Source organism: Ruditapes philippinarum, unplaced genomic scaffold (assembly GCF_026571515.1).
Source record: "Ruditapes philippinarum isolate M1 unplaced genomic scaffold, ASM2657151v2 ctg1961_1_1_1_1, whole genome shotgun sequence".
Taxonomy (NCBI): domain Eukaryota; kingdom Metazoa; phylum Mollusca; class Bivalvia; order Venerida; family Veneridae; genus Ruditapes; species Ruditapes philippinarum.
In genome coordinates this window covers 184,760-212,065 of record NW_026858357.1, presented here as the reverse complement: position 1 = coordinate 212,065, position 27,306 = coordinate 184,760, and the positions used below count along the sequence as shown (strand labels likewise).

At 34.1% G+C, this 27,306-nt stretch overlaps 1 protein-coding gene across 1 annotated transcript; it reads right to left on the bottom strand.

Moving 5' to 3' along the window:
• Positions 1-2,372: 2,372 nt before the first annotated feature.
• Positions 2,373-26,564, bottom strand: LOC132752942 (membrane-associated tyrosine- and threonine-specific cdc2-inhibitory kinase-like). The gene is made up of 16 exons (XM_060743359.1): positions 26,303-26,564; positions 25,127-25,262; positions 22,712-22,809; positions 21,938-22,020; positions 21,503-21,628; positions 20,531-20,606; positions 19,717-19,839; positions 19,064-19,158; positions 17,801-17,907; positions 17,481-17,584; positions 16,877-16,918; positions 15,722-15,896; positions 15,084-15,183; positions 9,505-9,612; positions 8,599-8,773; positions 2,373-6,124 (listed from the first exon to the last, which is right to left on the bottom strand). The coding sequence occupies exons 1-16, from the start codon at positions 26,372-26,374 to the stop codon at positions 6,092-6,094; spliced, it is 1,653 nt and encodes a 550-aa protein (XP_060599342.1). The 5' UTR covers positions 26,375-26,564; the 3' UTR covers positions 2,373-6,091.
• Between the last annotated feature and the right edge of the window lie 742 nt (positions 26,565-27,306).

Genomic DNA, 27,306 nt, shown 5'->3' with positions numbered 1-27,306 from the left:
CTAATGACGAAATAGACATCTATTTTTTACGCTTCATCAGTGAACTGAATGACCTTAGGGGGAATTCGGTTCCACACCTGTCAAATTGTACTGTAGTAAATTAACAGCACGTCATAAAATAGCAACACATTTTTTTCAGTTCCCAATAATCATTTTAAATATTAAGTAGATTTATGATTTTTTGTTTTATTGGATTAAATTTACGGTAGAAGAAATGCGTATCTGTCGGGGAAAGGAATTTGGTAAGTAGATAACGTGGAAAAAAGCTTTGGGGAACTGGATAAACCCGAGAATATGCGTAATTATAGGGGAATGGGCAACCTGTTGCTGTTGGTACCAGTTTTGACTGGGTGCCTAAATAACTTTACAGACAGTTTTGTTTTCATACGATATAAGTCTGGCTGCCGATTTTCCTGCGCCTTCCTGATTTTTAGCGTCATTGGCGGAAAATCGCGTCCTCAGCATATTGGATTTAGTTGATATCTTACCTGAAAAAAAGATATATGACCGGCGATGTACCCTATTTGGACAGCTTGTCTAGCGAAAATTAAGTACAAAATAAAAGGATATATCGTCAATTTGAAGAAGTTTCTCATAGTACCCAAAGTAAATTTATGGTTTATCTTTGAAAATTAAGCAGTCATTGCTTAAATCATGTGGTGGGATCATCAGCAAGCTTGAGTATCGGGCAAATGATAATTAATGTCGCGGCGTCTTCAATTAATTAATTAAAGCAATTCAGTTCCATATGATGTTTTCATAAATAATATATAATGTACGCAATTAAATTAATAAGTTCTTCATCAAGATATATTTCAGTTATACCAGCGTGTACAACTATACCGGAAGTGGGTATAACACGTCACAATCTCGGTCTCGTCTGTCTCGCGAGAATGACAGAACGCCAAAATGGCGGCGCCCATGAACTTATTTCTCAAGTAAAAAATAGTGTCTTTAAACACGAATTTCTCTCTTAAAGGGTTGATGTCAATAGGGAAACTGTCATGGTTCCTCTTTTTAAATGATGAATATTTATATTAGACAGACATCAATCCATCCATTCTTATTCCTTTAACTTTGCTTGCTTTGAATGTTGTTAAGGTAAATGAATAATGAGAAATATCTTATTATTATATAATTATACTTCTACCGAAATAAGTACATTTTGTTTGTAAAGTAATATTCCAAAAAATATAAAACAATAACGCGTTTACTTCATATCATAAGCTTCTAATTAATTGCAGGTGGTCACAAAATCAAATGAATGAATGAGTCAATCATAATTATCACCTAATTAATCGTATCCTTAACATACACACTGATTGATAATAATAGCCCTTAACAATATAAATTTCAACACATTGTTTGACACGTCAGAAATACAGTGAGATACGCAATCGGTTATCTTTACTCGCAATTCTGCTGATAAGAAAAGCGCGTCTGCTGCTAAGAAATGTCGAGTGAAACATATGCCCCCCCCCCCCCTTTCTAGTTCTTGACTCACATTATTGGTTATTTTGTTACAGAAACTTGCCATAAATGGGTACATGGAAGTGTTCAGTTATGGAAAAAAGAAAAATATTTAGACTTTGTGATAAATGGTTTTCAAGATAATGAGAAACCATTCTGACATTTAAGGCCCCTGTGACCTTTGACCCCAAAATCATCAGGGACATCAGGGATCACTTACTAGTTATGATAAATCAGTATGTGAAATATAAAGACTTTGTGATAATAAGCGTTCAAGATAATGAGCTGAAATCATAGGACCATGTGACCTTGACCCCCAATATTAACAGGGGCTATCTTCTAGTTATGGCCAATCAATATGTGAAATATGAAGACTTTGTGATAAATAGTAACCAAGATAATAAGTTAAAAACATACTACCATTAAAGGCCCCTTTGACCCCAAAATCAATAGGGGTCATCTTCTAGTTACAACCAATTACTATGTGAAATATGAAAACTTTATGATGAATAGTTTTCAAGATAATCAGCGGAAACCATTCTGACATTTAAGGCCCCTGTGACCTTGACCTAGTGACCCCAAAATCTATAGGGGTCATCTACTTATTTTGACTAATCACTATTTGTGATAAACAGTTTTTAAGATAATAAGCGGAAACCATGTGGTCTACCGACGGACATTCCGACATTAGCAAAACAATATACCCCCTCTTCTTCAAAGGGAAATTTTAGGAAAACTGATATCAAAGTTCAACTCTCCACCTGAATCTGTGGCAGTAGTTCAATTTCCAAGGCTGTTGCTCTCAATACAAAAAGTTTAGTTACTAAGTCAAAATCTAGATCAAATTTCAATTTTGCATCTGAAACTGTGCACATAGTACAAAAAATCAAGCAAAGACTACACAATTTCTTAAGTTTTATTTTCATTCGTAACATAGCATATGGTAAATGTACAATTATCATATTTGTTATTGCCAAATAACTTTTACTAACAGGAAAGTCTACATTATTTTATTATATTAGGTGAAGGCACTGTGCTGTCAGCAGCTTCACAATTGTGAATATCTTAAATGCAAGTTTAATGGATGAGGAAAACGTAGATTCTGATTTTTACATATCAAGTGAGGTTTCACAGAAGAGAAAGAAGGAAAAATGTGTTAAGAAAAATGGTACTTGTGAAGACAGGTGCATTAAAAAAATGAGATCGAGAATGCATTGGAGTAGGAATTGATTTGAAAAGTTAACACTGAATATGATAAGTTTAACAAAAGCTGGGGTCATGTAGAATTTTGTGGGATAATAAAGAATTTTGTATGTCACAAAAAAGGGGGCCATAATTCTGTTAAAATCTATGTTAAAGTTATGGGCAGTGAATAGAAACCTATTATGCTCACAAATAAGTGTGTGAAGTTTCAACTCCAGAATTAAGAATATTTGGGTTTTTCCCAACTAATAATCTAGGTACAAACTTTTACAGTTACACCTTCGAAAATAAGGGAAACATGTTGACTAATCTATTGTGACGGGTAGTGCACTGTTAAGCTATAACAGTAAAATTTAGTTTGTACCTTTAGATTAGCTGGGGAAAAACTCACATTACCAAGTTCCTGATTACCTTAAGTAGTTCTGGAGGTTTCAACTTGAACATAAAAACTTGAAACATAGTGTGACAGCAACGTGCAATAGCTCTCTACTCTGCCAATATTCGAGTCAAAATTAGTACAAGTAGGTAAATTAAAATCTGGACTGGCATCTATAGGCTAACTGAATACCAATATTCTCCCTATAACACTGATTATATTAACCATAGCATTTAAATATTCAAGCAGTGTCCTAAAAGCTATTCCAGGGTCCTATAAATTCGCCCATCGTTTTTTGTTGATAACACATTACATACAATGTTATAAATGTACATACAAATATCACATATCACATAAGAACACATTGTCAATGAACACATTTTGAATCTTGAGCAACATTTGCCAAAAAAATACCTTAAAGCCTGAAAAATGCTACTATTTTTAAATTTCAAAAGCTTTTTATTTTTATTTATTTTTCAAAAGCTTTTTTATTTTTAATGTCACTTAACAGTTTCAAAAACAGTTACTCATTAGCCATTCAGCCATTATTTTTTTTTGTCCCCATGCTGATTTTTGGCAATTAGTACAGTTAATAGCTAAGTCAAAATGCCACTCTGTTTACAAATTTTGCTAACTTTATCACAAATTATTTCACATTCAGCGCCATTTTCTCATCGTGAAAGACATCTCCCATTTAGATAAGTACAACGTGACTGAGCTTTTTCTATAACAATTAATTACCATTTACTAAACAACATTCATTTCCATGGCTTACTATGACTTTACTGTGTAAAAACGACATAAAGGTACACTTCAGTGAAACAACTTTTAACAATTTTATATCATATCCCTTGCTAAATTCAATTCCATCATTTGCTATTTCAGGAATTGGATAAACCTTTCAATATTTTTTAATGTGATTCCCTAAATTTCCAGGGAAAACTTCTTATCAATCTAAAGTTGTTTACACATGAATGTGTCAACCTGTACAAGGTTACAGAGGATTTTCTGAAAAATTCTTAATTTGTGAATTAGAATTTTTCTATCTACTACAAAATATTAATTCCTATGCAGATTTTAAAATATACTCAATATATTATACACTTAATAAAGGAAATTTTGAGAAATATTGATGAAATTAGATGCAAATTTTCATTTTCCATATTATCACTCTAAAAATTTATTTTTCACTGCAGTGAAACATTTTCCCCATATTTTCACTGGTGTCTTGCAGGATTACTTCCTTCTAAATTTAACCAATACACAATATTAAAACGTAATCGCCACTCATGAAATATTAACTTTCAACCACTGCATGAAAATAAATCTGTATCTATATAAAAAACTTGAATATCCTCAATATATCGGGAAAAGTAACTACCGACTAGACAAGAAATCTCCTGCTGGCGTCCAATTGACAACCGATCAATAATTGTAGCGTTTAAATGCAGTTACTATAAAAATTGACAGTGAAAATATTTTATAACATCACGTGTAAACAATCTAAAATATAAATGCACTGATAAAATCTTACACAAGTTGGCTTACATATAATATTCTTATTTCCACTTTAAAGTAGGAACAAAATCATCACAACAAAATGGCAGTAAATGCACCTAAATGGTAGGATACTACGTCATCACGCACCTGCAAAATGCTCCCAATCAGAATGTTATTCTGTCAACTCAAATATAAAATATGTTTTTATTCTAAGAATTTGTTTAAATATCAAAAAATAATGTAACTAAGCAAAAATTGGCTTTAGTACTAGATATAATTTAAAAAAAAACGTTTTAAAGTTTTATTGTCTTGTTTAAGCCTGAAAATGGGATGAAATTTGTATTGGAGTCGAGTCGCAGTGGAAGCATTTAGAAAAAAAACAACACTTTATTCCTTTTTCAGGACTAAACTTAGCAGTTTAACTTTTAACATTTTTCACAATTATTAATTACATCAAGTACTACAATCAATCTTTGGTGCACTACATTACTTTTTGATATTCTAACAATTTCTTAAAATAAAAACATCACAAAACCAACATGGTGCATTTGCGACCAGCATGGATCCAGACCAGCCTGTGCTTCCGCGCAGTCTGATCAGGATCCATGCTGTTTGCTTACAAACCCTATTACAAGTACAGAAACTGATAGCGAACAGCATGGATCCTGATCAGACTGCGCAGACTGGTCTGGACCCATTATGGTCGCAAACCCACTATGTTAGTTTTGTCATGACACGGCTCACATTTATTTAAGCTTGATTGCGGAACAAGTTCTTGCAACTTTTATTAATCACTTACGAGTCCGCTACCTGGAACCAACCAGTACTGGTGTCATTTGAAGAAACATGGTTGTGACCTGTTTAGGACTCGAACCCATGATCCCTGGGTTGATAGGCCGACACCTTAACCACTAGGCCTTCCAGCTCTTTGCATTTACATATCAAATTATCTTATTACAAAACTAACTTTATCACTCTCAATCCTTATTTAAATTAACAACAATAAAAAAACAGTAATCAATTGAAAACAATGTAAATAATGAGCTAACATTAATATAAAGAAATCATACAAATATAATATGGCAGTTTTTTTTGACAGTAAAATTTACATCTGAACACTTTGTGGGTTGAGATAATATCAAAACCTTTACAATTACAACAATTTACAAACTGACCGACAAAAAAAAAATCCATTACCAATGGTAAAGAAATACAACATATATTGCATACAATTATCTTGAACACATCTGGTTTTTTATCTCTTTTCTTTAAATTAAAAAAAAATAATAATAATAAAATACATATACAATTTCTGAAATCTAAATAATGATACCAGTTAACATACTTAAGTGTAAATATTTAACAAACGTTTTCTGTCATATCCTTTGAAAACAAACTAAATATCTAGCTTACAAAGCCTATATACAGATACATGTATATATTTTCTTGTCTGTTGAATTTGTGTCTGATATATTTTCAAGCTTCATATCAGACTCTGGTATGAGTCCTGTTTAATCATTAAACGTCCGGAGCACCAAGTTTTTAATCTTCCTCATCACTGGCTGCATCAAACATCTAAAATGTACAAAGAAATATCAGTCATATATAACCCTGTGTATTATATGTTACAGTGTTTTTTTTCCTTATATAACTGATACCGGAAAACGGCACCATTCCCAATAGAAAATAGACAGCAAATTCATAACTGATAAATTCCTAAAATACATTGTAACACTGAAAATTTCCTCAAAAATCGGCCTTTTTAAAGGTAAACAAAAACAGTAATGTGCATTACGACTAGTGTGATGTACGATAACCACATGAGTGATATTCATACCCAGTTCATTTCTTATTTTTATTGTTTCACACCTAAACATTATTTATGTACAATTGTTATGACTATCAATTTTTTTTCTCATCAAGTAGCAAAAATAATTATTAACGTTAATAATACATGGTTTTAAAGTGTACATTTTGCATCATTTTCATGTCTCCCTGGATAAAAGAAATTCCCAATGAATATTTTGCATCTTATGTAAATTTCCCAATTTGAGTCAAATCGGTGGATTTTTTCCCAATCTGGCCGGTACCGGCACCATTCCCAAAGCAGGGGGAAAAAACACTGTGTTATAACATTTTACAAACCCTTACAATGGTAAACTAGAAATGTATCCATAGGACACTAATGCCTTCACATTTTACTGTTTTCTCAGCCAACTAACAGCCTGCCTTACAGCAAGAGGCACAAAATTGTGTAATTTATATGGTTAACTCAAATCGTTACCCCAGCATATTTTATCACACAGCAAATGGCATTGTACATTATACATGTATGGCATCAGTATTGACAAGATCTTTAAGAGATGCTACAAAAAAGTGTATAATTTACATGGGTCATGAAACAAGGCCTCTGTGGCAGAGTGGTAAAGGTTGTTGAATTCAAATGCCCCTTAGCTGTGGGGTTTGAATCTGATCATAGACTTCTTTATTCTTTCATGAGTAGAAGTTATCCATCTAACTGACTGAAGGTTAATGATTCTACTCAAGTGCCCCAACATGCCGGGGTCTTTCTTGTACAATTAATCTGGACAATTGACCCTTCTTGCATTAATCATTCAAGTCGTAAAAGCTATTCAGGGTTGCCAGCATCATAGATAAATAAACTTTTCCCTGACTTTTCACTGACCAAATAAGGTTTTTCACTGACTAAAACTACCAAACTTAAACGGTCTCCACCTCCCCTACAGCCGTCATTTTCACCCCAGGGCTTTTTTTCCTTCTATAGCAGGGGCCATTATAGGACTGTTTCCCCACAAAGAAATTCTTTAAAATCATGCAGTTTTCCCACAAAATATAATTTACATCAAGTTTTTTCTTCCCCTTTTGCAAATATACCATTAATGTATCCCCAAAATTAAGGACAGGGCTGCTTCCCCAACCTGTGAAAAAAGCCCTGCACCCATAAGTTTTTTTTTTTTTTTTTTTTTTTTTAATGCTTTTAACAATATGGTCAATAAAACATGCTTTATACATCTAAGTTTGGTATTTTGTGTTCAGTAAAATGTTTTTGATAAGATCTAGTCTGAAGCAAAACTATTATCTTGACCTACAGAATACTGCCATAGCCAATATAATTAATAACAAGAGGGTCATGATGGCCCTGAAATTACTCATATATAAAAACTCTCCATGAACAAGAATAATTTTGACCCCAGGGCTTTTATTTAAACAATGTTGGTAAACACCCATTGGAAAATGTTTCATGCCAAATATCTAAGCTCTAGCTCTTTTGTTTTTTAAAAGAAGACTTTTTAGTTTTTACTGTATATGCATATAAGGAAAATTAATGACCCCCATGACTGGACCAGTTTTGACCCCAGGGCTTTTATTTTAACAAACTTGGTAGACACATACTAAAAGATGTTTCATGCCAAATATCACAGCTCTACCTCTTTGGGTTTTTCAAAGAAGATATTGTTTTGATTTTTTCACTATGTACATAAAAGGAAAATCAGTAACCCCCTGGAGTGGGGCTTATTTTGACCCAAGGACTTTTATTTGAACAAACTTGGTAGACACACACTAGAAAATGTTTCATGCTTAATATCTAAACTCTAGCTCTTTTGGGTTTGTTACAAGAATTTTTAAGTTTATATAAACATATAAGGAAAATCAATGACCCCCTTGACTGGGCAAATTTTGACCCAAAGGCTTTTATTTGTACAAAATTGGTAGACACTCACTGAAGATGTTACATGCTTAATATCTAAGCTCTAGCTCTTAAAAGAGGATAACATGGTTTTTTTTCCAGTTTTTACTTTATACATATAAGGAAAATTCTTCAAAATTATTTTCCCTGACTTTTCCCCGACTTTTTAGGATTTTTATTCTTCACTGACCAATTTTCAAAATTCCCTGACAATTCCCTGACCTTGAAAAAATATCAGATTTCCCTGACTTTTCAAGTCTGCTGGCAACCCTGCTATTACGCAAGTACCATATATTATTTTAAGACATAATTCTCATTATGAATTTAATATTTAACTTACACCCAGCAGATTTTTAGGTTCAATGTTGGATTTAATGGTAACGGCTTCCTCTGTCTCGGGATTTAGATGTAACGTGGGTGTGACAGGTCGGTCTTCGTCACTCCAGCTTAAGCTACTACTATTCACACTGTCATCATTCTGGTGATGTATGGGACTTGCAGAATGAACAGAGGCACTGAAAATGTATAACTGTATATTGTATCATAGTTTGAGAATGTTTCTGTTGAAAATGAGTCTGAGTTAAATCGCATACATATACATGTACAGTGCGTTAACTGGAGTGCAGGTTATTAGTTACCCACACATATTGTGACGACAAAGGAAAAGCGATAGAAATATCATATTCAGATGCTCATTCATTGGTTACTTTTTTTCTGGGGTTTCATATTGTGACAACAGGGAATGTGTTTTTAAGTTTCACTATGATACAAAAGGGAAAGAAAATTAAAACACTCGGCAATCTGATTAATACTCGACAACGCCCCATCGTACAAATCAGATAGCCACGTGTTTCGATGCTCTTTCCATTACATATCCTTGTTGTATAAATGGTTTAAACATAATGAAACTCGATTGTGAAACAGGTTCATGCAACTTATATCAATCACTGTCGAGTCCCCTGCCTGAAACCAACCAGTACTGATGTCATATAATGAAACATGGTTGTTACCCGATTAGGGCACTGAAACCAAAGATCAGAAGTGGTTAAATTATTCTCATGAACTTCATCAAACTTGACCTTGAGGCTATATACATAGTAGAAATTGCTAACTTTTCATGCAAGATGGGATCTAAATATTCTTCAGATTATATACTTCAATAATTTGGCTGCAATAGCATATCCTCAGATCTGACATTTCCAAATCTGTTAAATTTTACCTAGTTAAATCTTGTTATCTAACTTACTCTCTAGAAACTCGTCCAACAGGAGAGGAACTCATGGGTGATGGAATGTGGCTGTAGTGTCGGTTACGTAAAGCCGGTGTTGTGAACGCGTTCCTGACCGGAGGCCGTCTGTAAATATAACAAATGTAAAAGTTTTACAACTAGAAATGTGTCATCATGCCACGGATGCCCATGACCAAATTCAAACTTGCAATGTATTTTCTCATGACATATCCATATGTCAAGTTTGAGTTTAATGTGTAATACCGTTGGGGAGATAATGAACAGAAACTGAAAATTTCATATTGTTTTCAGTCAAAGGGGCATAACTCTCCCAAAAAGCATCGTACCATGACCAAATTCAAACTTGCAATGTATTTTCTCATGACATATCCATATGTCAAGTTTGAGTGGAATGTGTTGTACCGTTGGGGAGATAATGAAAGGAAACTGAAAATTTCATACTATTTTCAAAGTTAAAGGGGCATAACTCTGCCAATAATCGTCGAACCATGACCAAATTCAAACTTGACCTGTATTTTCTCATGACATATCCATATGTAAAGTTTGAGTTGAATGTGTTGTACTGTTGAGGAGATAATGAACAGAAACTGAAAATTTCATATTATTTTCAAAGTGAAAGGGGCATAACTCTGCTAATAATCATCGAACCATGACCAAATTCAAACTAGACCTGTATTTTCTCAAGACATATCCATATGTCAAATTTGAGTTGAATGTGTGCAACCGTTACTAAGATAATGAACGGAAACTGATGATGACGTAATGTCAGAATGACAGAAAGACGGAACAGGGTAACACTAAATGCCCCGGCCATTATATGGCGGCGGCATAAAAATTAGGAACAAAGTTTAAAATTGAGTCAGGTTGGTAACTAGCCACAGGGGAATTCTCAAAAATATGAGTGAATCCCCCCAGCCCTTCTAGAATAGACACTGGCTAGTTTTAGAGTGTCATTGGTGGAAAAGTCTGTATGAATATAATTATGTGGAAAGGACAATATTGACGATTTATTGATTTTATCAAATTAAATCGCCGATACATTCACATTATACAATTTTTTTCAGTTCGATTGTGTTGGAAGCTATAACCTTTTTGAAACACTATTCCTGGCCCCAACAAGTACTAAGGAATCAATGTTAAGTTTCTTGCTCAAGAAAACAACTTGCCCCTGACAGGGTTTGAATCCATGCAGTCTGCAATCCTTAGGTTACTAGACCTATGCATTAACCACTCGACCACGCCGCCACCTGTGATACATTTGATGCTATTTCAATACCTGACATATATGGTCATCAATGTGTAATGCATGCTTGTTTTAAACATTAAACAAGAGGGCCATGATGGCCCTGGATCGCTCACCTGACACAACCGCATCCAAGCAATGTCTTAAACAAGCATCATGACCAAGTTTGATGCAACTGAGTCAAACATGTGACCTCTAGTGTGTTATAAAGATTTTTCCATATTTGGGCAATGTGACCTAATTTTTGACTGGACACGACCCATATTCAAACTTGACCTAGAAATCATCAAAAACAACCTTCCTGACCAATTTCCAGGAAATTTGGATCAAAACTGCAGCCACTAGAGTGTTAAAAAGATTTTTTCTATTTTTAGCTCCTGTGACCTAGTTTTTGACCAGACATGACCAATCTTAGCACTTGACCAGAAAAACATCAAAACAACATTCTTGACAAATTTCCTGAATATTTGAATAAAAAACTGCAGCCACTAGAGTGTAAACAAGCTTTTTCTATTTTTAACTCCTGTGACCTAGTTTTTGACCTGAGATGGCCCATCTTCGAACTTGACCTAGAAATCATCAAAACAACCTTCCTGACAAATTTCCAGAATATTTGAATCAATACTGCAGCCACTAGAGTGTTAACAAGATTTTTCTATTTTTAGCTCCTGTGACCTAGTTTTTGACCAGACATGACCCATCTTCGAACTTGACCTAGAAATCATTAAAACAACCTTCCTGACAAATTTCCAGAATATTTTAATCAAAACTGCAGCCACTAGAGTGTTAACAAGCTTTTTTCTATTTTTAGCACCTGTGACCTAGTTTTTGACCGGACATGACCCATCTTCCAACTTGACCTAAGATATCATCAAAAACAACCTTCCTGACAAATTTCCAGAATATTTGGATGAGAACTGCAGCCACTAGAGTGTTAACAAGCTTTTTCTATTTTTAGCTCCTGTGACCTAGTTTTTGACCGAACATTACCCATCTTCCAACTTGACCTAGATATCATCAAAACAACCTTCCTGACAAATTTCCAGAATATTTGGATGAAAACTGCAGCCACTAGAGTGTTAACAAACTTTTTTCTATTTTTTAGCTCCTGTGACCTAGTTTTTGACTGGAGATGACCCATCTTCGATCTTGACCTAGATATTATCTTAGCAACCTTCCTGACAAATTTCCAGAATATTTGGATGAAAACTGCAGCCACTAGAGTGTTAACAAGCTTTTTCTATTTTTAGCTCCTGTGACCTAGTATTTGACTGGAGATGACCCATCTTCGAACTTGACCTAGATATTATCTAAGCAACCTTCCTGACAAAATTTCCAGAATATTTGGATGAAAAAACTGCAGCCACTAGAGTGTTAACAAGCTTTTTCTATTTTTAGCTCCTGTGACCTAGTTTTTGACCGGAGATGACCCATCTTCGAACTTGACCTAGATATCATCTAAACAACCTTCCTGACAAATTTCCAGAATATTTGGATGAAAACTGCAGCCTATAGAGTGTTAACAAGCTTTTTTCTATTTTTAGCTCCTGTGACCTAGTTTTTGACCAGACATGACCCATCTTCGAACTTGACCTAGATAAAATCAAAACAACCTTCCTGACAAATTTCCAAAATATTTGGATGAAAATTGCAGCCACTAGAGTGTTAACAAGCTTTTTCTATTTTTTAGCTCCTGTGACCTAGTTTTTGACCGGAGATGACCCATCTTTGAACTTGACCTAGAAACCATCAAAACAACTTTCCTGACAAATTTCCAGAATATTTGGATGAAAAACTGCGGCCACTAGAGTGTTAAACAAGCTTTTTCTATTTTTAGCTCCTGTGACCTAGTTTTTGACCGGAGATGACCCATCTTCGAACTTGACCTAGATATCATCAAACAACCTTCCTGACAAATTTCCAAAAATATTTGGATGAAAACTGCAGCCACTAGAGTGTTAACAAGCTTTTTCTATTTTTTAGCTCCTGTGACCTAGTTTTGACCGGAGATGACCCATCTTCGAACTTGACCTAGATATCATTAAAACAACCTTCCTGACAAATTTCCAGAATATTTGTATGAAAACTGCAGCCTCTAGAGTGTTAACAAGCTTTTTTTCTATTTTTAGCTCCTGTGACCTAGTTTTTGACCCGAGATAACCCATCTTCGAACTCGATCTGTATTTCATTGAGACAAACATTCTGACAAAGTTTGATGATGATCCAATCAAAACTGTGACTGCTAGACTGTTAACAACCCAATTATTAGAGTGTTAACAAGCTTTTTCTATTTTTAGCTCGTGACCTAGTTTTTGACCAGAGATGACCCATCTTCGAACTTGACCTAGATATCATCAAAACAACCTTCCTGACAAATTTCCAGAATATTTGGATGAAAACTGCAGCCTCTAGAGTGTTAACAAGCTTTTTCTATTTTTAGCTCCTGTGACCTAGTTTTTGACCCGAGATAACCCATCTTCGAACTCGATCTGTATTTCATTGAGACAAACATTCTGACAAAGTTTGATGATGATCCAATCAAAACTGTGACTGCTAGACTGTTAACAACCCAATTGTTAGAGTGTTAACAAGCTTTTTCTATTTTAGCTCGTGACCTAGTTTTTGACCAGAGATGACCCATCTTCGAACTTGACCTAGATATCATTAAAAACAACCGTCCTGACAAATTTCCAGAATATTTGTATGAAAACTGCAGCCTCTAGAGTGTTAACAAGCTTTTTCTATTTTTAGCTCCTGTGACCTAGTTTTTGACCCGAGATAACCCATCTTCGAACTCGATCTGTATTTCATTGAGACAAACATTCTGACAAAGTTTGATGATGATCCAATCAAAAACTGTGACTGCTAGACTGTTAACAACCCAATTATTAGAGTGTTAACAAAGCTTTTTCTATTTTTAGCTCGTGACCTAGTTTTTGACCAGAGATGACCCATCTTCGAACTTGACCTAGATATCATCAAAACAACCTTCCTGACAAATTTCCAGAATATTTGGATGAAAAACTGCAGCCTCTAGAGTGTTAACAAGCTTTTTCTTTTTTTTAAGCCCCTTTTTGACCTATTTTTTTGACCCAGATAACCCATTTCAAACTCAAATCTTTTTTCTTTGGACAAACTTTTCTGCCCGTTTTGATGTTTTACCCAAATTTAAAAACTGGGGGCTGTTTAGACGGGTTAAAAACCCCAATTTGTAGAGGGGTTAACAAGTTTTTCTTTTTTTAGCTCGTGCCCGGGTTTTTTGCCAGAGATGACCCACCCTTTCAAATTGACCTAAAATTACCCATCAAAAAAACCTTCCTGAAAATTTTCCCCAAAAATATTTGGAGGGAAAATTTGCACCTCTAGGTGTTAAAAACCCTTTTTCTTTTTAGCCCCTTGTGACCTAGCTTTTTGCCCCGGGGAAAACCCCATTTTCAAATCGATCTGTTTTTTCTTGAGACAAACATTCGAAAAATTTTTGATGATGATCCAAAAAAATTTGGGCCCTTGTTTGACTTTTAAAAACCCCTTGTTGACGAGGGACGGCACCCCCCACGACGCAACGCACGCCCGCCAACGCACGACGAGGGACCCCCGGGAAACATACCCCATAAACTATCCTTTCACCGGGCCATTCGTGGTTGGGAGCAAAAAAAAATTGAAATTTTTAAATTAAAAAAATGAAAAATATTTAAAAGAAAAATTTATTTTTCTTGAAATTATTTTTTTCATTTTCTAAATTAAAACTTTTAAAAATTAAAAATTTGGGAAAAAAGGGTTACCCAAAGGGGAGGGAAGAAAATTCTACTTTTCAACAAAAATAAATTTAATTTTAGTTTCCCCAGACAGGGAAAAAAGGGGGGGTTTTAAAAAGTTTAAAAACATGGGGGTTTTGAATAAAACTGAATTTTAAAAATTTTGGAAAATTATATGCATTATTACCAATTTTCAAATGGGCCAGCAAAGCCTTGCCCTTTACACTATCGTTAAATTATAATTTCTACTAAAATTGTAACTGTAAAAATCAAAGTTTTAACAATTTACTTTGATGAAATTATTGGTTCAAATGGAGAATATTCATTTATTTTTAAAGATATAAACAATTGTCTTAATTATATCGTATCGAAAAATACCTATAATTCAACAGATCAAACATTTTAATAGAGAACATATGAGCCGCACCATGACAAAACCAACATAGTGTGTTTGCGACCAGCATGGATCCAGATCAACCTGCGCATCCGCGCAGTCTGATCAGGATCCATGCTGGTCACAAATGCACTAAGTTTTTGTCATGGCGCGGCTCATATCTAGATTTAAGATGAACACTTACACTGGTATGTCGTCATGGAAACTGTTGTCCGAGGATGAAGTATCAAATGGAGCGCCAATAGAATTGTTATGTATACTCACATCATTTAGAAATAATTCATCTGAAAAAAATAATTATGATAAGAAATTAAACTTTTCTTCGTTTTAGAAACAAAGTTTTATAAAGAATAACAAGTTTTAGACACAAAGTTTTATAAAGAATGAAATCAGTATTATTACAAGACAAAAACTGATACTTTTACATAGCACTTTTAAAAATGCTAATTGTTAATTTTGTCACTAGGCTTCTCTGTCCTATTAATGTATTTTTTTTCTTTTTCTCGGGTTGTTGAGGTACATCTATTGCCCTCAACTAATCCCAGCAGCTGTCTGAGTTACCACACTACTGCCTGACTAGTACTAACTGCCCAACCAAATACTAATTGCCTAACTAATATTAAATGCCTAACTAATACCAAATACCTAGTTAATTCTAAATGCCTAACTAGATAATGCCAAATAAATACTAAATGCTTAATTATACATGAAATGCCTAGCTAAATACTAAATGCCAAACGTTATACCAAAAAATGCCTAACTAATACCAAATGCCTAACTAGATACTAAACGGCTAACAAAATACATATTACACTGACTCACCATCTGAGAGGCTATGATCGAGCTGTCCGGAAGTATTGAAGCTGGATGAGACGCTACTAGAATGTGTGGACTTTCTGTATCGGATACGTATTTTATTGTACGGAATAGTGAACAAAGTCAGTAGTAGCAACATCCATTCCCATACTTGAAATAATGAAGACTTTACAGTAGATATCTGTAAAATAAAGAAGGTTTACGTCAAATGCTTGTGTTTGTCAATGTGTGTATGTGTGTTTTAATTTGCCACAACTCTTGTTACAGCAATTAGGCCACTTTGCAGCCTGAGACTTAACAACACAAGAGATGACCCGCAATGCCTTGATATCCAGTCAATAAATATCAACAAAGCAGCTGAAACATAAAGAGAGGCTTGGCCAGAATATGTCAATACTACTATCTAAGGAACATTATTATATAGAACAGATTTATTATAGGAAGAAACACAAACTTATAGGCTATCTTTTTTACATTGCACTAACATAGTAGAGGTCACATGGTGACTTTCCAGCTTTATGGTGAAGGAAGACCTCAGGTGACCTTCTGTCAACAAACAGGCACACGAGTAAAACTACCAATGTTCCATAAGCTAGCTGAATAGCTTCCTCACTTGAAAGAATATCAAGTCCCTAGTGGAATTTAAACCCACAGAGGTGAGTGAGGGGTAAAGGGGCTTGAAGTCAAACAACTGAACAACTCGGCCACAGACGCCAAATAAATTTTCTTATTTCTTTGTTATCAATAATACAAAAGTCTAAAAATTTATAAATTATCACAAACATGACATCATATGATGCCTTTACTAGTAGAAGGCGACCAGTCAATGAATTTAAGATTTTGAATTTATTCAACTACATAATTAACTAAATTTTCTTAAAATTTTCACTGGCCCGAACTAAATTTCACTGGCCATGGACCACCGGGCTAGTGCTAAATTTGATGACTGGGAGACTGTAGGTACACCTTATGTCAGGCAATAACAAGTACCTAGGTGGAATAAATGCTATCTGGATAGCTTCATGGCATCAAGTGACTTTCATAGAAAATACAAACCAATGCAGTGTAGTAAAAAGAAGAAGTGACATACCATCAGGTACTAAATCACTCCCCCAATAATTAGAATAAATCTTGACAAAGTTATAAAACCAGAACACTTACAGCACTTTTAAGCATGTACTCTCGCCTCCTCTTCTTTAGCACCTGAAATAATTCAATGTTTCCATATCAAACATATTTTCACACTCTATGATGGTATATAACATTGAAACTGGTCAACTGTTGGCTTAACCTTTTCATGCTAAAATTTGGTTTACTTTGTAAAACAAAAATTTGTTGGTTTTTTAGTAAAAAGATCCACAACAAACTTCCTTGTTTCAGCATATTATTAATGATCTTTCAAACTTTTATCAGCTGGAATATAAGCATCAATCGGAGAAAACATTATCAAGTATTGTTTGGCTAATTTTACCATATGAGCAGTGTCATGACAAAACCAACATAATGGGTTTGCGACCAGCATGGATCCAGACCAGCCTGCGCATCCGCGCAGTCTGATCAGGATCCATGCTGTTCGCTATCAGTTACTCGTCTTGTTATATGGTTCGTAAGCGAACAGCATGGATCCTGATCAGACTGCGCGGATGCGCAGGCTGGTCTGGATCCATGCTGGTCGCAAACCCATTATGTTGGTTTTGTCGTGACGCGGTTCATATGATTTGGAAATCATTTAAGATTTTGTAAGATAAAACATCAAGAATCTCACCTTTCTGACGTAAGGGAAGGCGAGACATTGATCAGCTGTAGGACGATGACTCGGTGCAGGATCCAACATCTGACGTATCACATACTTCAGGTCAAACGATTTATCTGTAACATTCAATATACATATATATATTTCATACATGTTTGGGTGGTATATTCATGAATTAATAGCAGAAAGAATTGGAATAATACTTTGTAAGGAAAGTTGATATTTTCTTTACCCTTATGAAAAACATCCCTCCCGAATAAGATTTTTTGTTTTAAATCATGAAAGTAAGCACATTGCTAAAAAACTTTTGTTGTCTTTAGATTCAATCATACCTCTCAAGAATTCATCTGGGAGCTGCCCTCTTCTCAGTACATGCCAGCCCTCTCCTCCTCTAGGTAGGTCAAGGTCACTGGCTAACTCTAGCACTGTCATTCCTAAACTGCAAACATACATTCAAATAGAATTGTCAAATATTCATGAACGCAAGGTATACTAACAACAGAACTATTATGACAAGGTTTCAGCATTGACAGGATTATGACGACCACAAATAGCTGCCTATACATTAGTTCAGGCAAAGATTTGCACAAAAATATAGCAAAGGTATCTTAAGGTATTAGCACCCTAATGCATTACCTCCGCTTTGAAGAGTATTCAAATAGGCTAGAATTACTGCTAACTACATTGAATATGAGGGCCATGGGTTCAATCCCCAGAAGGGTCAACTTTTTTTTTCTTTCTTTTTTTCTTTTAACATTATTTATGTATCTCTCATGTCCCATATGGAAAGAAAAAAGTGTTTAATTTTGAATTTTTAATTTATATAGGTATTTATTGGCTAAATTATGCTAAATCTAGTATTATAAATATGGTACCTGATATTTTCAAAGTGTAATATAATCAAAACTAGACGGTAAAAGTATTTCATATTTTGCAAGATCAACCAATATACTTTTTTAAAAATTTAGGGAAACTTTGAAAAAAGGCACTCATTTGGGTAAATTTTAAGGATTTTTTGAATTAGGCTCCCTAAGTAGAAAAATGGTCAGACATGTGGTAAAAATGGGTGGGGTAGGGTATTATTTTTATACAGATTTCATAAATTTTAAGTAGAAACCATAATTTTGCTTATGTGGATTGTTAGCTGAATGGTACTATTTGTTTCTTACCAAAAATTCACGGGAAAACGTTTTTCATTAGAATGTTATTGCAGATTATTTAAAGGTTCCTCATTTCTAAAAAAGGGCCCTCATAACATCCTAGCGTGAGTTCAGGAAAGTGGCCATAACTTGATTTCCGTACGGTAAACTTTGTTTAAATTTTGCATACAGGTGTACTTTAAGGTATACATCTGACCTATGATGGCAATTTTTTAGTTCCCGACAGTTCCCATTAGGGTCCTAATACCTTAATGGCCTTCTATAATTAAAGAATACATCGTTCACTTTGGGATTATAAACCAGAATAAGTAAAAACATGCCATTGTAAATAAACTCTGGTTTGAAACACAAATTTGTAATCATAAATTATAGTTTTTTGGAAGTGATGACAGAAAGTTATATTTTTCAAGAATTCCGAATCAATATAATACATACCTAAAAATATCAGCCGCCTTACTATATTTCCCGTCCATCAATTCTGGTGCCAGGTATTTTGGATCACCTTCCTGAGCCTCAGAAAAATCATTGCCCTAAAAAACATTTACCATCCAAATTCATTGTAAACAACCAGGTGCAAATTTCTATAAACAATTCATCTAATCTTGAACTTAATTCTTGAATAATGTATTATTTATTGTCATACACGGACGTCTATCATAAGATAAAATGTTCCCAGGTTCCGTGGCTGAGTGGTTAAGGTAGCTGACTTCAGACCACTTGCCTCTCACTGTTGTAGGTTCTAGCTGCCTAAGCGTCAAGAGATTCAGCATGTGAAAAATCTATCCAGCTAGCTTACCAACACCAGTGCCCATTTGTGTCTGAAATAATGTACAGAGGGGCACCTGAGGTCTTCCTCCGCCAGCCAAGATGGAAAGTCGCCATATGACCTATACAGTGTTGGTGCGACATAAAATTCAACAAAACAAACAGGTAACATGTTTCATATACAATAACAGTATGTATCATTCAATAGGTACAGTAAGATGGCCTTCATTAAATTTTACAGCAAAAAATAACAGGCAGATTTGCCTTTAAATATCCATAAACAAAGTTCATAAAAACATGACAGTATAATGGACATTACAAACCTTTGATAGATCTATGACCAGTCCAAAATCTCCTAGTTTACATATACCATCGTATGATATAAATATATTATCAGGCTTAATATCCATGTGTATCAGATTATGTGCATGAAGATGTTTCACTGCCTGAAAATACCAGATATAATCTATACACAAAATGTTCCGTCAAATAGACAAGTTCCGATATTATCATCATTATTATCAGTGGTGGTTCTTAATAAACGTAATATTTTTATCATTACTATTGTATATGGAGATAGTTATAAAAGGAATATTATTATCATTATAATCATTATTATTCTTTTCAACATAATTACAATTATTTTCTTTTCTTTTTTTTTTTGGTTTTAAGTATAAACAGTCATTTACCTTCCAAAAGTTAATGTCATTTATATACTACTGCCTTTGCTTAAAATGTCTACGTATATGTATTCCATGCCTAAATAATTTTCCATCATTATTCGATGCCATGTTATGGTAAAGAGGGATTTGCGACATCAGTCTAAAACCTGTCACTGTTTGTACCAGTTTCGACTGTTTGACTAAATAACCTAACAGACAGGTTTTGTTTTTGTGCCGATACATGTCTGGCGCATATTTTAGACGCGCCCATGGCCCTATGCTGCCGATTTTCTTGTGCCATTTTCATTTTTTTTTAATGGCGCCAAATCATCTCCTTGACAGATCTCTGCCTATATACATGTACTAAATTAAAACATTCAAACAGATTTCTGAAAAAGAATCCATCTTCTATGCCAAACTGCAGTATAGATATAACACATGCTAGTAAACAAAGAAATAAGTTCAGAATATATACCTGTAAAAGATCTACAAGAAAGTTCCAGATGACCGGCTCACTAATATCATGATGTGCCTCGGCATAGTTACTCAAACTGAAATAAAACTGCTTTTTAACCAGTGTTAACGTGAGTGATGAACTAAGGCTTTTGTTTTAGATGCTTGCCTCCTAACATATAGATTATAGGTTTGAACTCAATTTATACTTTTAAGCTGCAAGTCCCTACTTGTGCTCTACTTATTATGAAAAGATTGAGCCCTACTTCTGTAGTACTATTTCAAAGGAGGTTATTCATCCGTATGATTATTTGAACCAGTCATTTAATTTCACTTTGAACTAATCATATTGATTTTATTTGACACCCCTGCTATTTTACATTACAGTTTAGCAAATTTAAGGTAGTGTTAAAGATGGAGACCTGCATATTGCTTTTGGAAGTTATTATTGTGTAAATAAAGATAACAGATTACTCTACAGCAGAATCAATGTTGAGTTACATCAAAGCACACAGCAGTCTGAAGCTCTTTGGTCTAAAAACTCTGTATTTGCAGTACAATGAGGCGTATTTTACTAGTATAATATTTTGTTTCCATCATTATCACTTTCTTAAATTTACTAAAATTTTATATAAAACAGCAGGGGTGTGAGTTTGGGATGGGCAAAAATGAGGAAATAACATAACTATTCATATAGCTAGAGGTATCGGGGCTGCTAGGGCCCCCAACATGTCCGAGGGTCCACGGATTTTGCCCTTTAAAATCCTGTAAAAAAACCTTTCAATGTTGTTTCGCAGTGTCATAAAAACATCTTTTAATAACGACTTTGTTTTTAAACAGCACGATGAACTTTAAATATTCATTTTTTCATTTCTGATAGCATGGCATCTTAAAAAAGTACTGTACGGATTTTAGATCTGTATTTGGAAAAAGAAGAAAAAAGTATGAAAAGTAGGGCCTGCTTGACATGCCTGTACAGCCTATATATCTATACCTAGTTTTACAAAGTTCCACCAGCAGATAAAGGTGCTGTCTTTCTTCCCACGCCTTGTGTATTTTTACACAGTTTGGATGATGTGGCAACTTCTCTTGTTTAGCTACCTCTTCAAGTTTCCGTCTCCTATAAAACACAAAGACAATTAAACAATAAATATTAAAAGGTTTGAAACTTTCAGATTTACTCTTACCCTTAATACTTTCCCTATGAATAACTTTTGCATGAGTACTTAATAAACTTAGTTATTTGTCAATAAAAATAATATGAGCCGTGTCATGACAAAACCAACATAATGGGTTTGCGAACAGCATGGATCCTGATCAGAGTCAGATCCTGATTCAGAATGCGCGGATGCGCAGGCTGGTCTGGATCCATGCTGGTCGCAAACGCACTATGTTGGTTTTGTCGTGACGCGGCTCATATAGTTTGTACCTATCTGACTGGCCCCTGAATCTTTCACGAGATTTTTTAATTGCATACAGCTTTCCATCTTCCTTACTTTTGACTTTAAACACCTGAAATATATCAATTATGCATGTAATATTATGCTCAAGAAAATCTTACAATAAAATAATAATATTTAACTCATTCAATAAATTTAGTATATAAAGAACTTCACTGAGGCTAAAAAGCCTAACAACATTGAATTCTTAACCTAGATCAACTGGGTCACTAAAACCAATATGAAGTGCAAAGGATAATTAAGAAATATGCTTAGAAATAATTTGAAAATCACAAGTTTGTGCTATTCTTAGTCAAATTTCAGGTAAAAGTGTTGCAACACTTTTCAATTCTGGGTCATTTTTCACAATAAAAATAATTATTCTGGAAAACGTAGAGAGCGAATATTCTGAAATTTTGCACACAAGTTATTGGTCTAAACCTAAACCAAAGAACATTTATTTTGAAAATTAGTTCTAATCCAGTCATGTCAAAAACCCTACTCTAGGGTTTTCATTTTTATCTGAGGCAACAGATTCTCTCAAGAAAACAACCAATTTATTGATACTGTAATATACAGGCTGAAAATACAACTGATTTCAACAGCATTTTAACCAATGTTTTGGATTACCAATCTGTTAATAATGAAAACCTAAACTCATCCAATATTTATGCAAGCCTTTGAAGACCTATCACTATAATTAGCTGAGACCCCTCACTCTTGCAGTGTACTTACAGTGTACAAACGGAAAACAAAATACCTACCTCACCAAAAGAGCCAGCACCTAGTTGTGAAATCACCTGAAAACACTGGTTAAAATACAAATCTCTACTATGTTGGTTGTACCCAGGACTCAATACAGCTAAAACATAAGTTAAGGACTTATTAGATACACATAGATACAAGGTTATTTTTCTTCTTCTTCTATATTTTACTGCCAAATAAAGGCTCTTTCCCCAGGCCCAAAATAGGTATATTTTCCTTTAAAAAATGCTTTATTTCCCCCTGAAAAGCTCTGTGTATTCTTCATCAAAACCATGACTTGACAGCAGCTGATTTATATCAGCTAATTGATCAATTTATTTGACTGTAAAACAGAAATCTGTCCCTATTGTTAGCCTAGAGCTGCTATGTACCATGCATGAAATTTAAGATTGAATTGAAATTGAAATTTTTTTATAGTGTGTGGGTAAATTCCATTCTTAGTTGTTAGAATTTGATTTCAGGTTAAGTTTTCCCCCTTTTTGAAGTTTTCTGATTTATCATACAATATTTTTCAATGTTTTAAATAAATATTATCTATTCATAATTTCATAATCATGGGCATCCTAGAATACCGACATTTTTTTAACATGTGTAGCATAACATGTAATCTACCGTGAGTAAAAATGAATTAAATTGTGTCAATAAACAGCGATAGGTGCATAAAATATTGACCAATGAAATTGTGTTTAGCAAAATTTATATTCTTCGACAGCAAAGGTAAAGACACAAATTAGCAGCGCCAACAGTGTAAACCTGTTTCATGTGTCTTCTTCTTCTTCCAATACTGTACATAACCAGTGATTAATCTAGATGTGCGTCTTGCGTAAAATACGCATAAAAATCGAAAAAGACGCACAGTTTCAAAATATGTGCGTTCAATTTGACGCATGCAAATCAGGTGGTTTATAATCCAAAATATCACGATTAGTGATTTCTATGTTCTGTTTGATTACTTTAATTTCATCAGTTGAATAATTTTTCAATTTCTTCAGTTGAATAATTTAATTTCCGATGATTACTTGTGCAAGACTTATCCCCCATTTGCTTGAAAAGTTAAATCCCTGTGATCGGTAACTGCCCATTATCAGCATTAGCCAATCAGAGCGTCCATTTTGCATGAGAGCGAATCGCCTACAATAGTGAAATATGGCGCCATTGGCGCTAAAAAATGAGAATGGCACAGGAAAATCATCAGCAAAGGGCCAAGGGTGCATCTAAAATCTGTACCAGACTTATATTGTATGTTATTTAGTAATCCAGACAAAACTGGTACCAACAGCAACAGGTTACCCATTCCCCCTGTAATTACGCATATTCTTGAGTTTATCCATTTCCCTATATCATTTTTCCAAGTTATCTATTTACCTTATCCCTTTCCCACACAGATAAGCATTTCTACTACCGTAAATTTAATCCAATAAAGCAAACAAAAAATCATTAATCTACTTAATATTTTAAATAAATATTGGTAACTGAAAAAAAAAGTGTTGCTATTTTAAGAAATGCTGTAAGTTACAGTATATGACAGGTGTGTAAATTGAATTCCCCTAAGGTCACTCAAGTTCATGCGGAGTGTAAAAAAAAAGATGTCTATTACGTCATCAGAATATTTGACAGGGTGATTAACCAATCAGGGAAACATTGTGCATGACTTTTTTTCATGATCAAAAGGTCTGTCTACATGTGTATGCTTTCTACACAGAGGCATACAAGGAGCAATAAAAGTCGTCAGTATGTATACAGTGTGATAGGGACATTTTGTGCAAATTACGAACAATTAAAATGGATAATGCACAGTATTAGACTTAAGTAGTAAGAAAATATAAATTATGCAAATTAGATTTTTGAGCAGCCAATAAAAATTGTTTTGCCTGCAATTAATATTAGTACAAAAAAAAAAAACTTTTTTATACACTTTAATTATTTATTCACTTGTTATAAAAACATGCAAATCATGTCAAGGATCTGCTAGCTATTAAAAAAAATTCTGCTAAGACGCATTTATTTTGCTACATGACTCATTGATTTTGCTAAAGGACTCATTGTTTTCAAACATGTGCGTCATCCGACGCATTGTAAAGAATTTCTAGATTAATCACTGCATAACCCACTCTGGAGCAATATAAAAGGCAAAACTACTCCTAAACTAAATTATTCCAAAAGCAGAGAGCACTATATTTTTTCTAAAATTAACGTTTCACCAAACGTGGTACTGGTATTATAGAATGAGCATTTTGATTGGTTTTAATGGCCTGATGAAATTGTGAGGCAACCATGGAAAAAGCCATCTTTGACACACCTCTTATTGACTGAAAATCCAACAGCTGATGAATGCTAATGGTGCGGCTGTGGGTGTCACTGTCAGGCGATGAATTAGGCGAAACAGAACTTTATTTTATTAAATACAAGGATACAGTCATTTGTTTTTGAACTTCTGAAGGACACAATCTGAGCTCTTGTCACTGGTCTATGTGGGAAAATACGGCTTACAGGTGGAGCACTTTTCACAGGTGGTCTTGGTGGAAGCTGATCTCTTGGTGTACCTCTTGACTAAAAGTAGTCCAATATATTAGACGTTACAGGCTTGTTATAGTTTTTGTCGGTCAAGCCTGACGTCTAATAGTTATTGCTCAAAAACGCATAGCATCATAAAAAAATCCAAAAATGTCTATTGTCTTGCCTTTCAAGCTTTATTCAAAAGCTTATCATATTTTCTTTCAATTTCATGCTCAATCATACACAAAAACTTTCAAACGATGTACTTATCAATTTAAAATAAAATATAAACATCAATCTATTTTTGTCTATCAGCCATACTGGTTAAGCAAGGTGCTTTACAGATTGATTCCAAATTTTTGAACGGAAAAATATATTCGAACACACTGACGGTGCATGGGCAATTATTTCGTTAAAAAAATATTCCGTTAGATTGTTCTGACTCAGTTAAACGCTTGCATTTGAATTAGCCAATCAGATTTCGCGCACTTTACGGCCGCCATTTGTTTATCGGCTGTAATAGGAATTGAAATACATTAGAGGATTTAATCATGATTTTTCGGATGTGACAGTTTAATTATTTTGACAAAAGGTATTTATTTTTTAGTTTTGTTCATAAATAGGTCAAAAATTATGTAAATACACGCTGTCTTCATTGTTTTCGTTCCGCCCGATTTTCTGGCGGAACATGCTATGGGTTTTTGAGCAATTTCGATATGACGTTGCTTTGCCAAGAAGCAAAAATATCTCAAAGCGACGTCATATTTATAGGACTAGACTAAAAGTAGAAAAATAAAGTTGATATCTGTAACATAAAGAGACGTCTGCAATTTTTGGTGGATTAAGGGGGTGTGGAGGGAGGTGGCAGGTGAAGGAAAGATTTCCATAGGTCAAACTGACCAAATAATTTAAAATTATCTTGCTCCACTCAGTTGTATCAAGGATGATGGAGCAGGGGTGTAACTGTAACGGTCTATACAAGGAAGTCCATCCGTTCTCAATATCCATATGACATAAACTATGCGGGAAATAAGTGGCACATATTAAAAGAAGAGTTATAGCTAATATAAAATAAAATAATAAAGGTTACATGCCTTTTTCGTGGAGAAAGTTTGCACCTCCTGAAAAAAATGTGGCGTTGGCCTTGGACTTTGGAAGGCTGCCATTTCGCCTTACATTGTTATTCACGGTAATATTCACATGCTCATTAATCGATACTTATAACCTTTGAAAATATAAGTCAGTTCATATGGTTATAGTTATTTCAAGTGACTTCAAAACAAGTGAACTCAGAGTTTGTTTATATTTTTCTACTTCCTCGGGAAAAATTTCGCGGTCTTTTGCCATCGATTAGTAACAGAGATCCCGATTGGTTAAAAAGTGTTTATATAGTACGACTATTTTCTTTTTCTACGGCTTCTTATTGACTGGTTGTAAAGTACTAAATAATGGTTTAGAGTTCAGGTTTTTAGGTAGGTTAAACAGCGCTTTAAAGTAGATACGTTTTTTACCCCCCCACCCCCGAGACGATTCACTCTATTTTATACTCTATTTTTTAACGGTTTAATTTAAATCTTTAAGAATTAATGATTTTTTATGCTGGACAGATTATTATAATTATGCTGAATGGTTTTCCAACACCTCTTATCATTTTCAATTATTTTAAGTTTAAACCTCTATAGTTTAATAATTAAGATTTTATTCTGTGATTAAAGGCCCATTATGACCAAGATATGCTTCTTTTTTTGTTTCTGTTTTTGCTATGTTGTTTTTACCCATTATTCCATAGGTTATGTTAAACTATTATATATGTAATTCCGACAATAGATAAATATTGACCTGACTTGACTTCTATTTTTCTCCTCTTTTTATTTTTGCTTCTCTTTTAAATCTGCAACATGGAGGTAAATCTGCATAGAAATTTGGAAATAAAAAAAAACTTCCAGATTCAATGACTAGACATGCTACTGATATTTAATGTAGAGCATGATAATCGTGATTTCGAATTCCAGGAAATAACGTCTATTATAGCCAAACATTAATATACAATGTACGTTTGAATTTATAGATTAAATTTGATGGCATTTATCATGTTTTT

What these genes read in the sequence shown, in the direction of transcription:
- LOC132752942 (XM_060743359.1), bottom strand. Translation starts at nt 26,374, where the DNA reads ATGGCAGCCTTCCAAAGTCCAAGGCCAACGCCACATTTTTTTCAGGAG. An exon ending in AAACTTTCTCCACGAAAAAG is followed by an intron (nt 25,263 to 26,302) that starts GCATGTAACCTT and finishes GACTACTTTTAG; the next exon opens with TCAAGAGGTACACCAAGAGA. An exon ending in AACCTAAAAATCTGCTGGGT is followed by an intron (nt 6,125 to 8,598) that starts GTAAGTTAAATA and finishes TGTACATTTTAG; the next exon opens with ATGTTTGATGCAGCCAGTGA.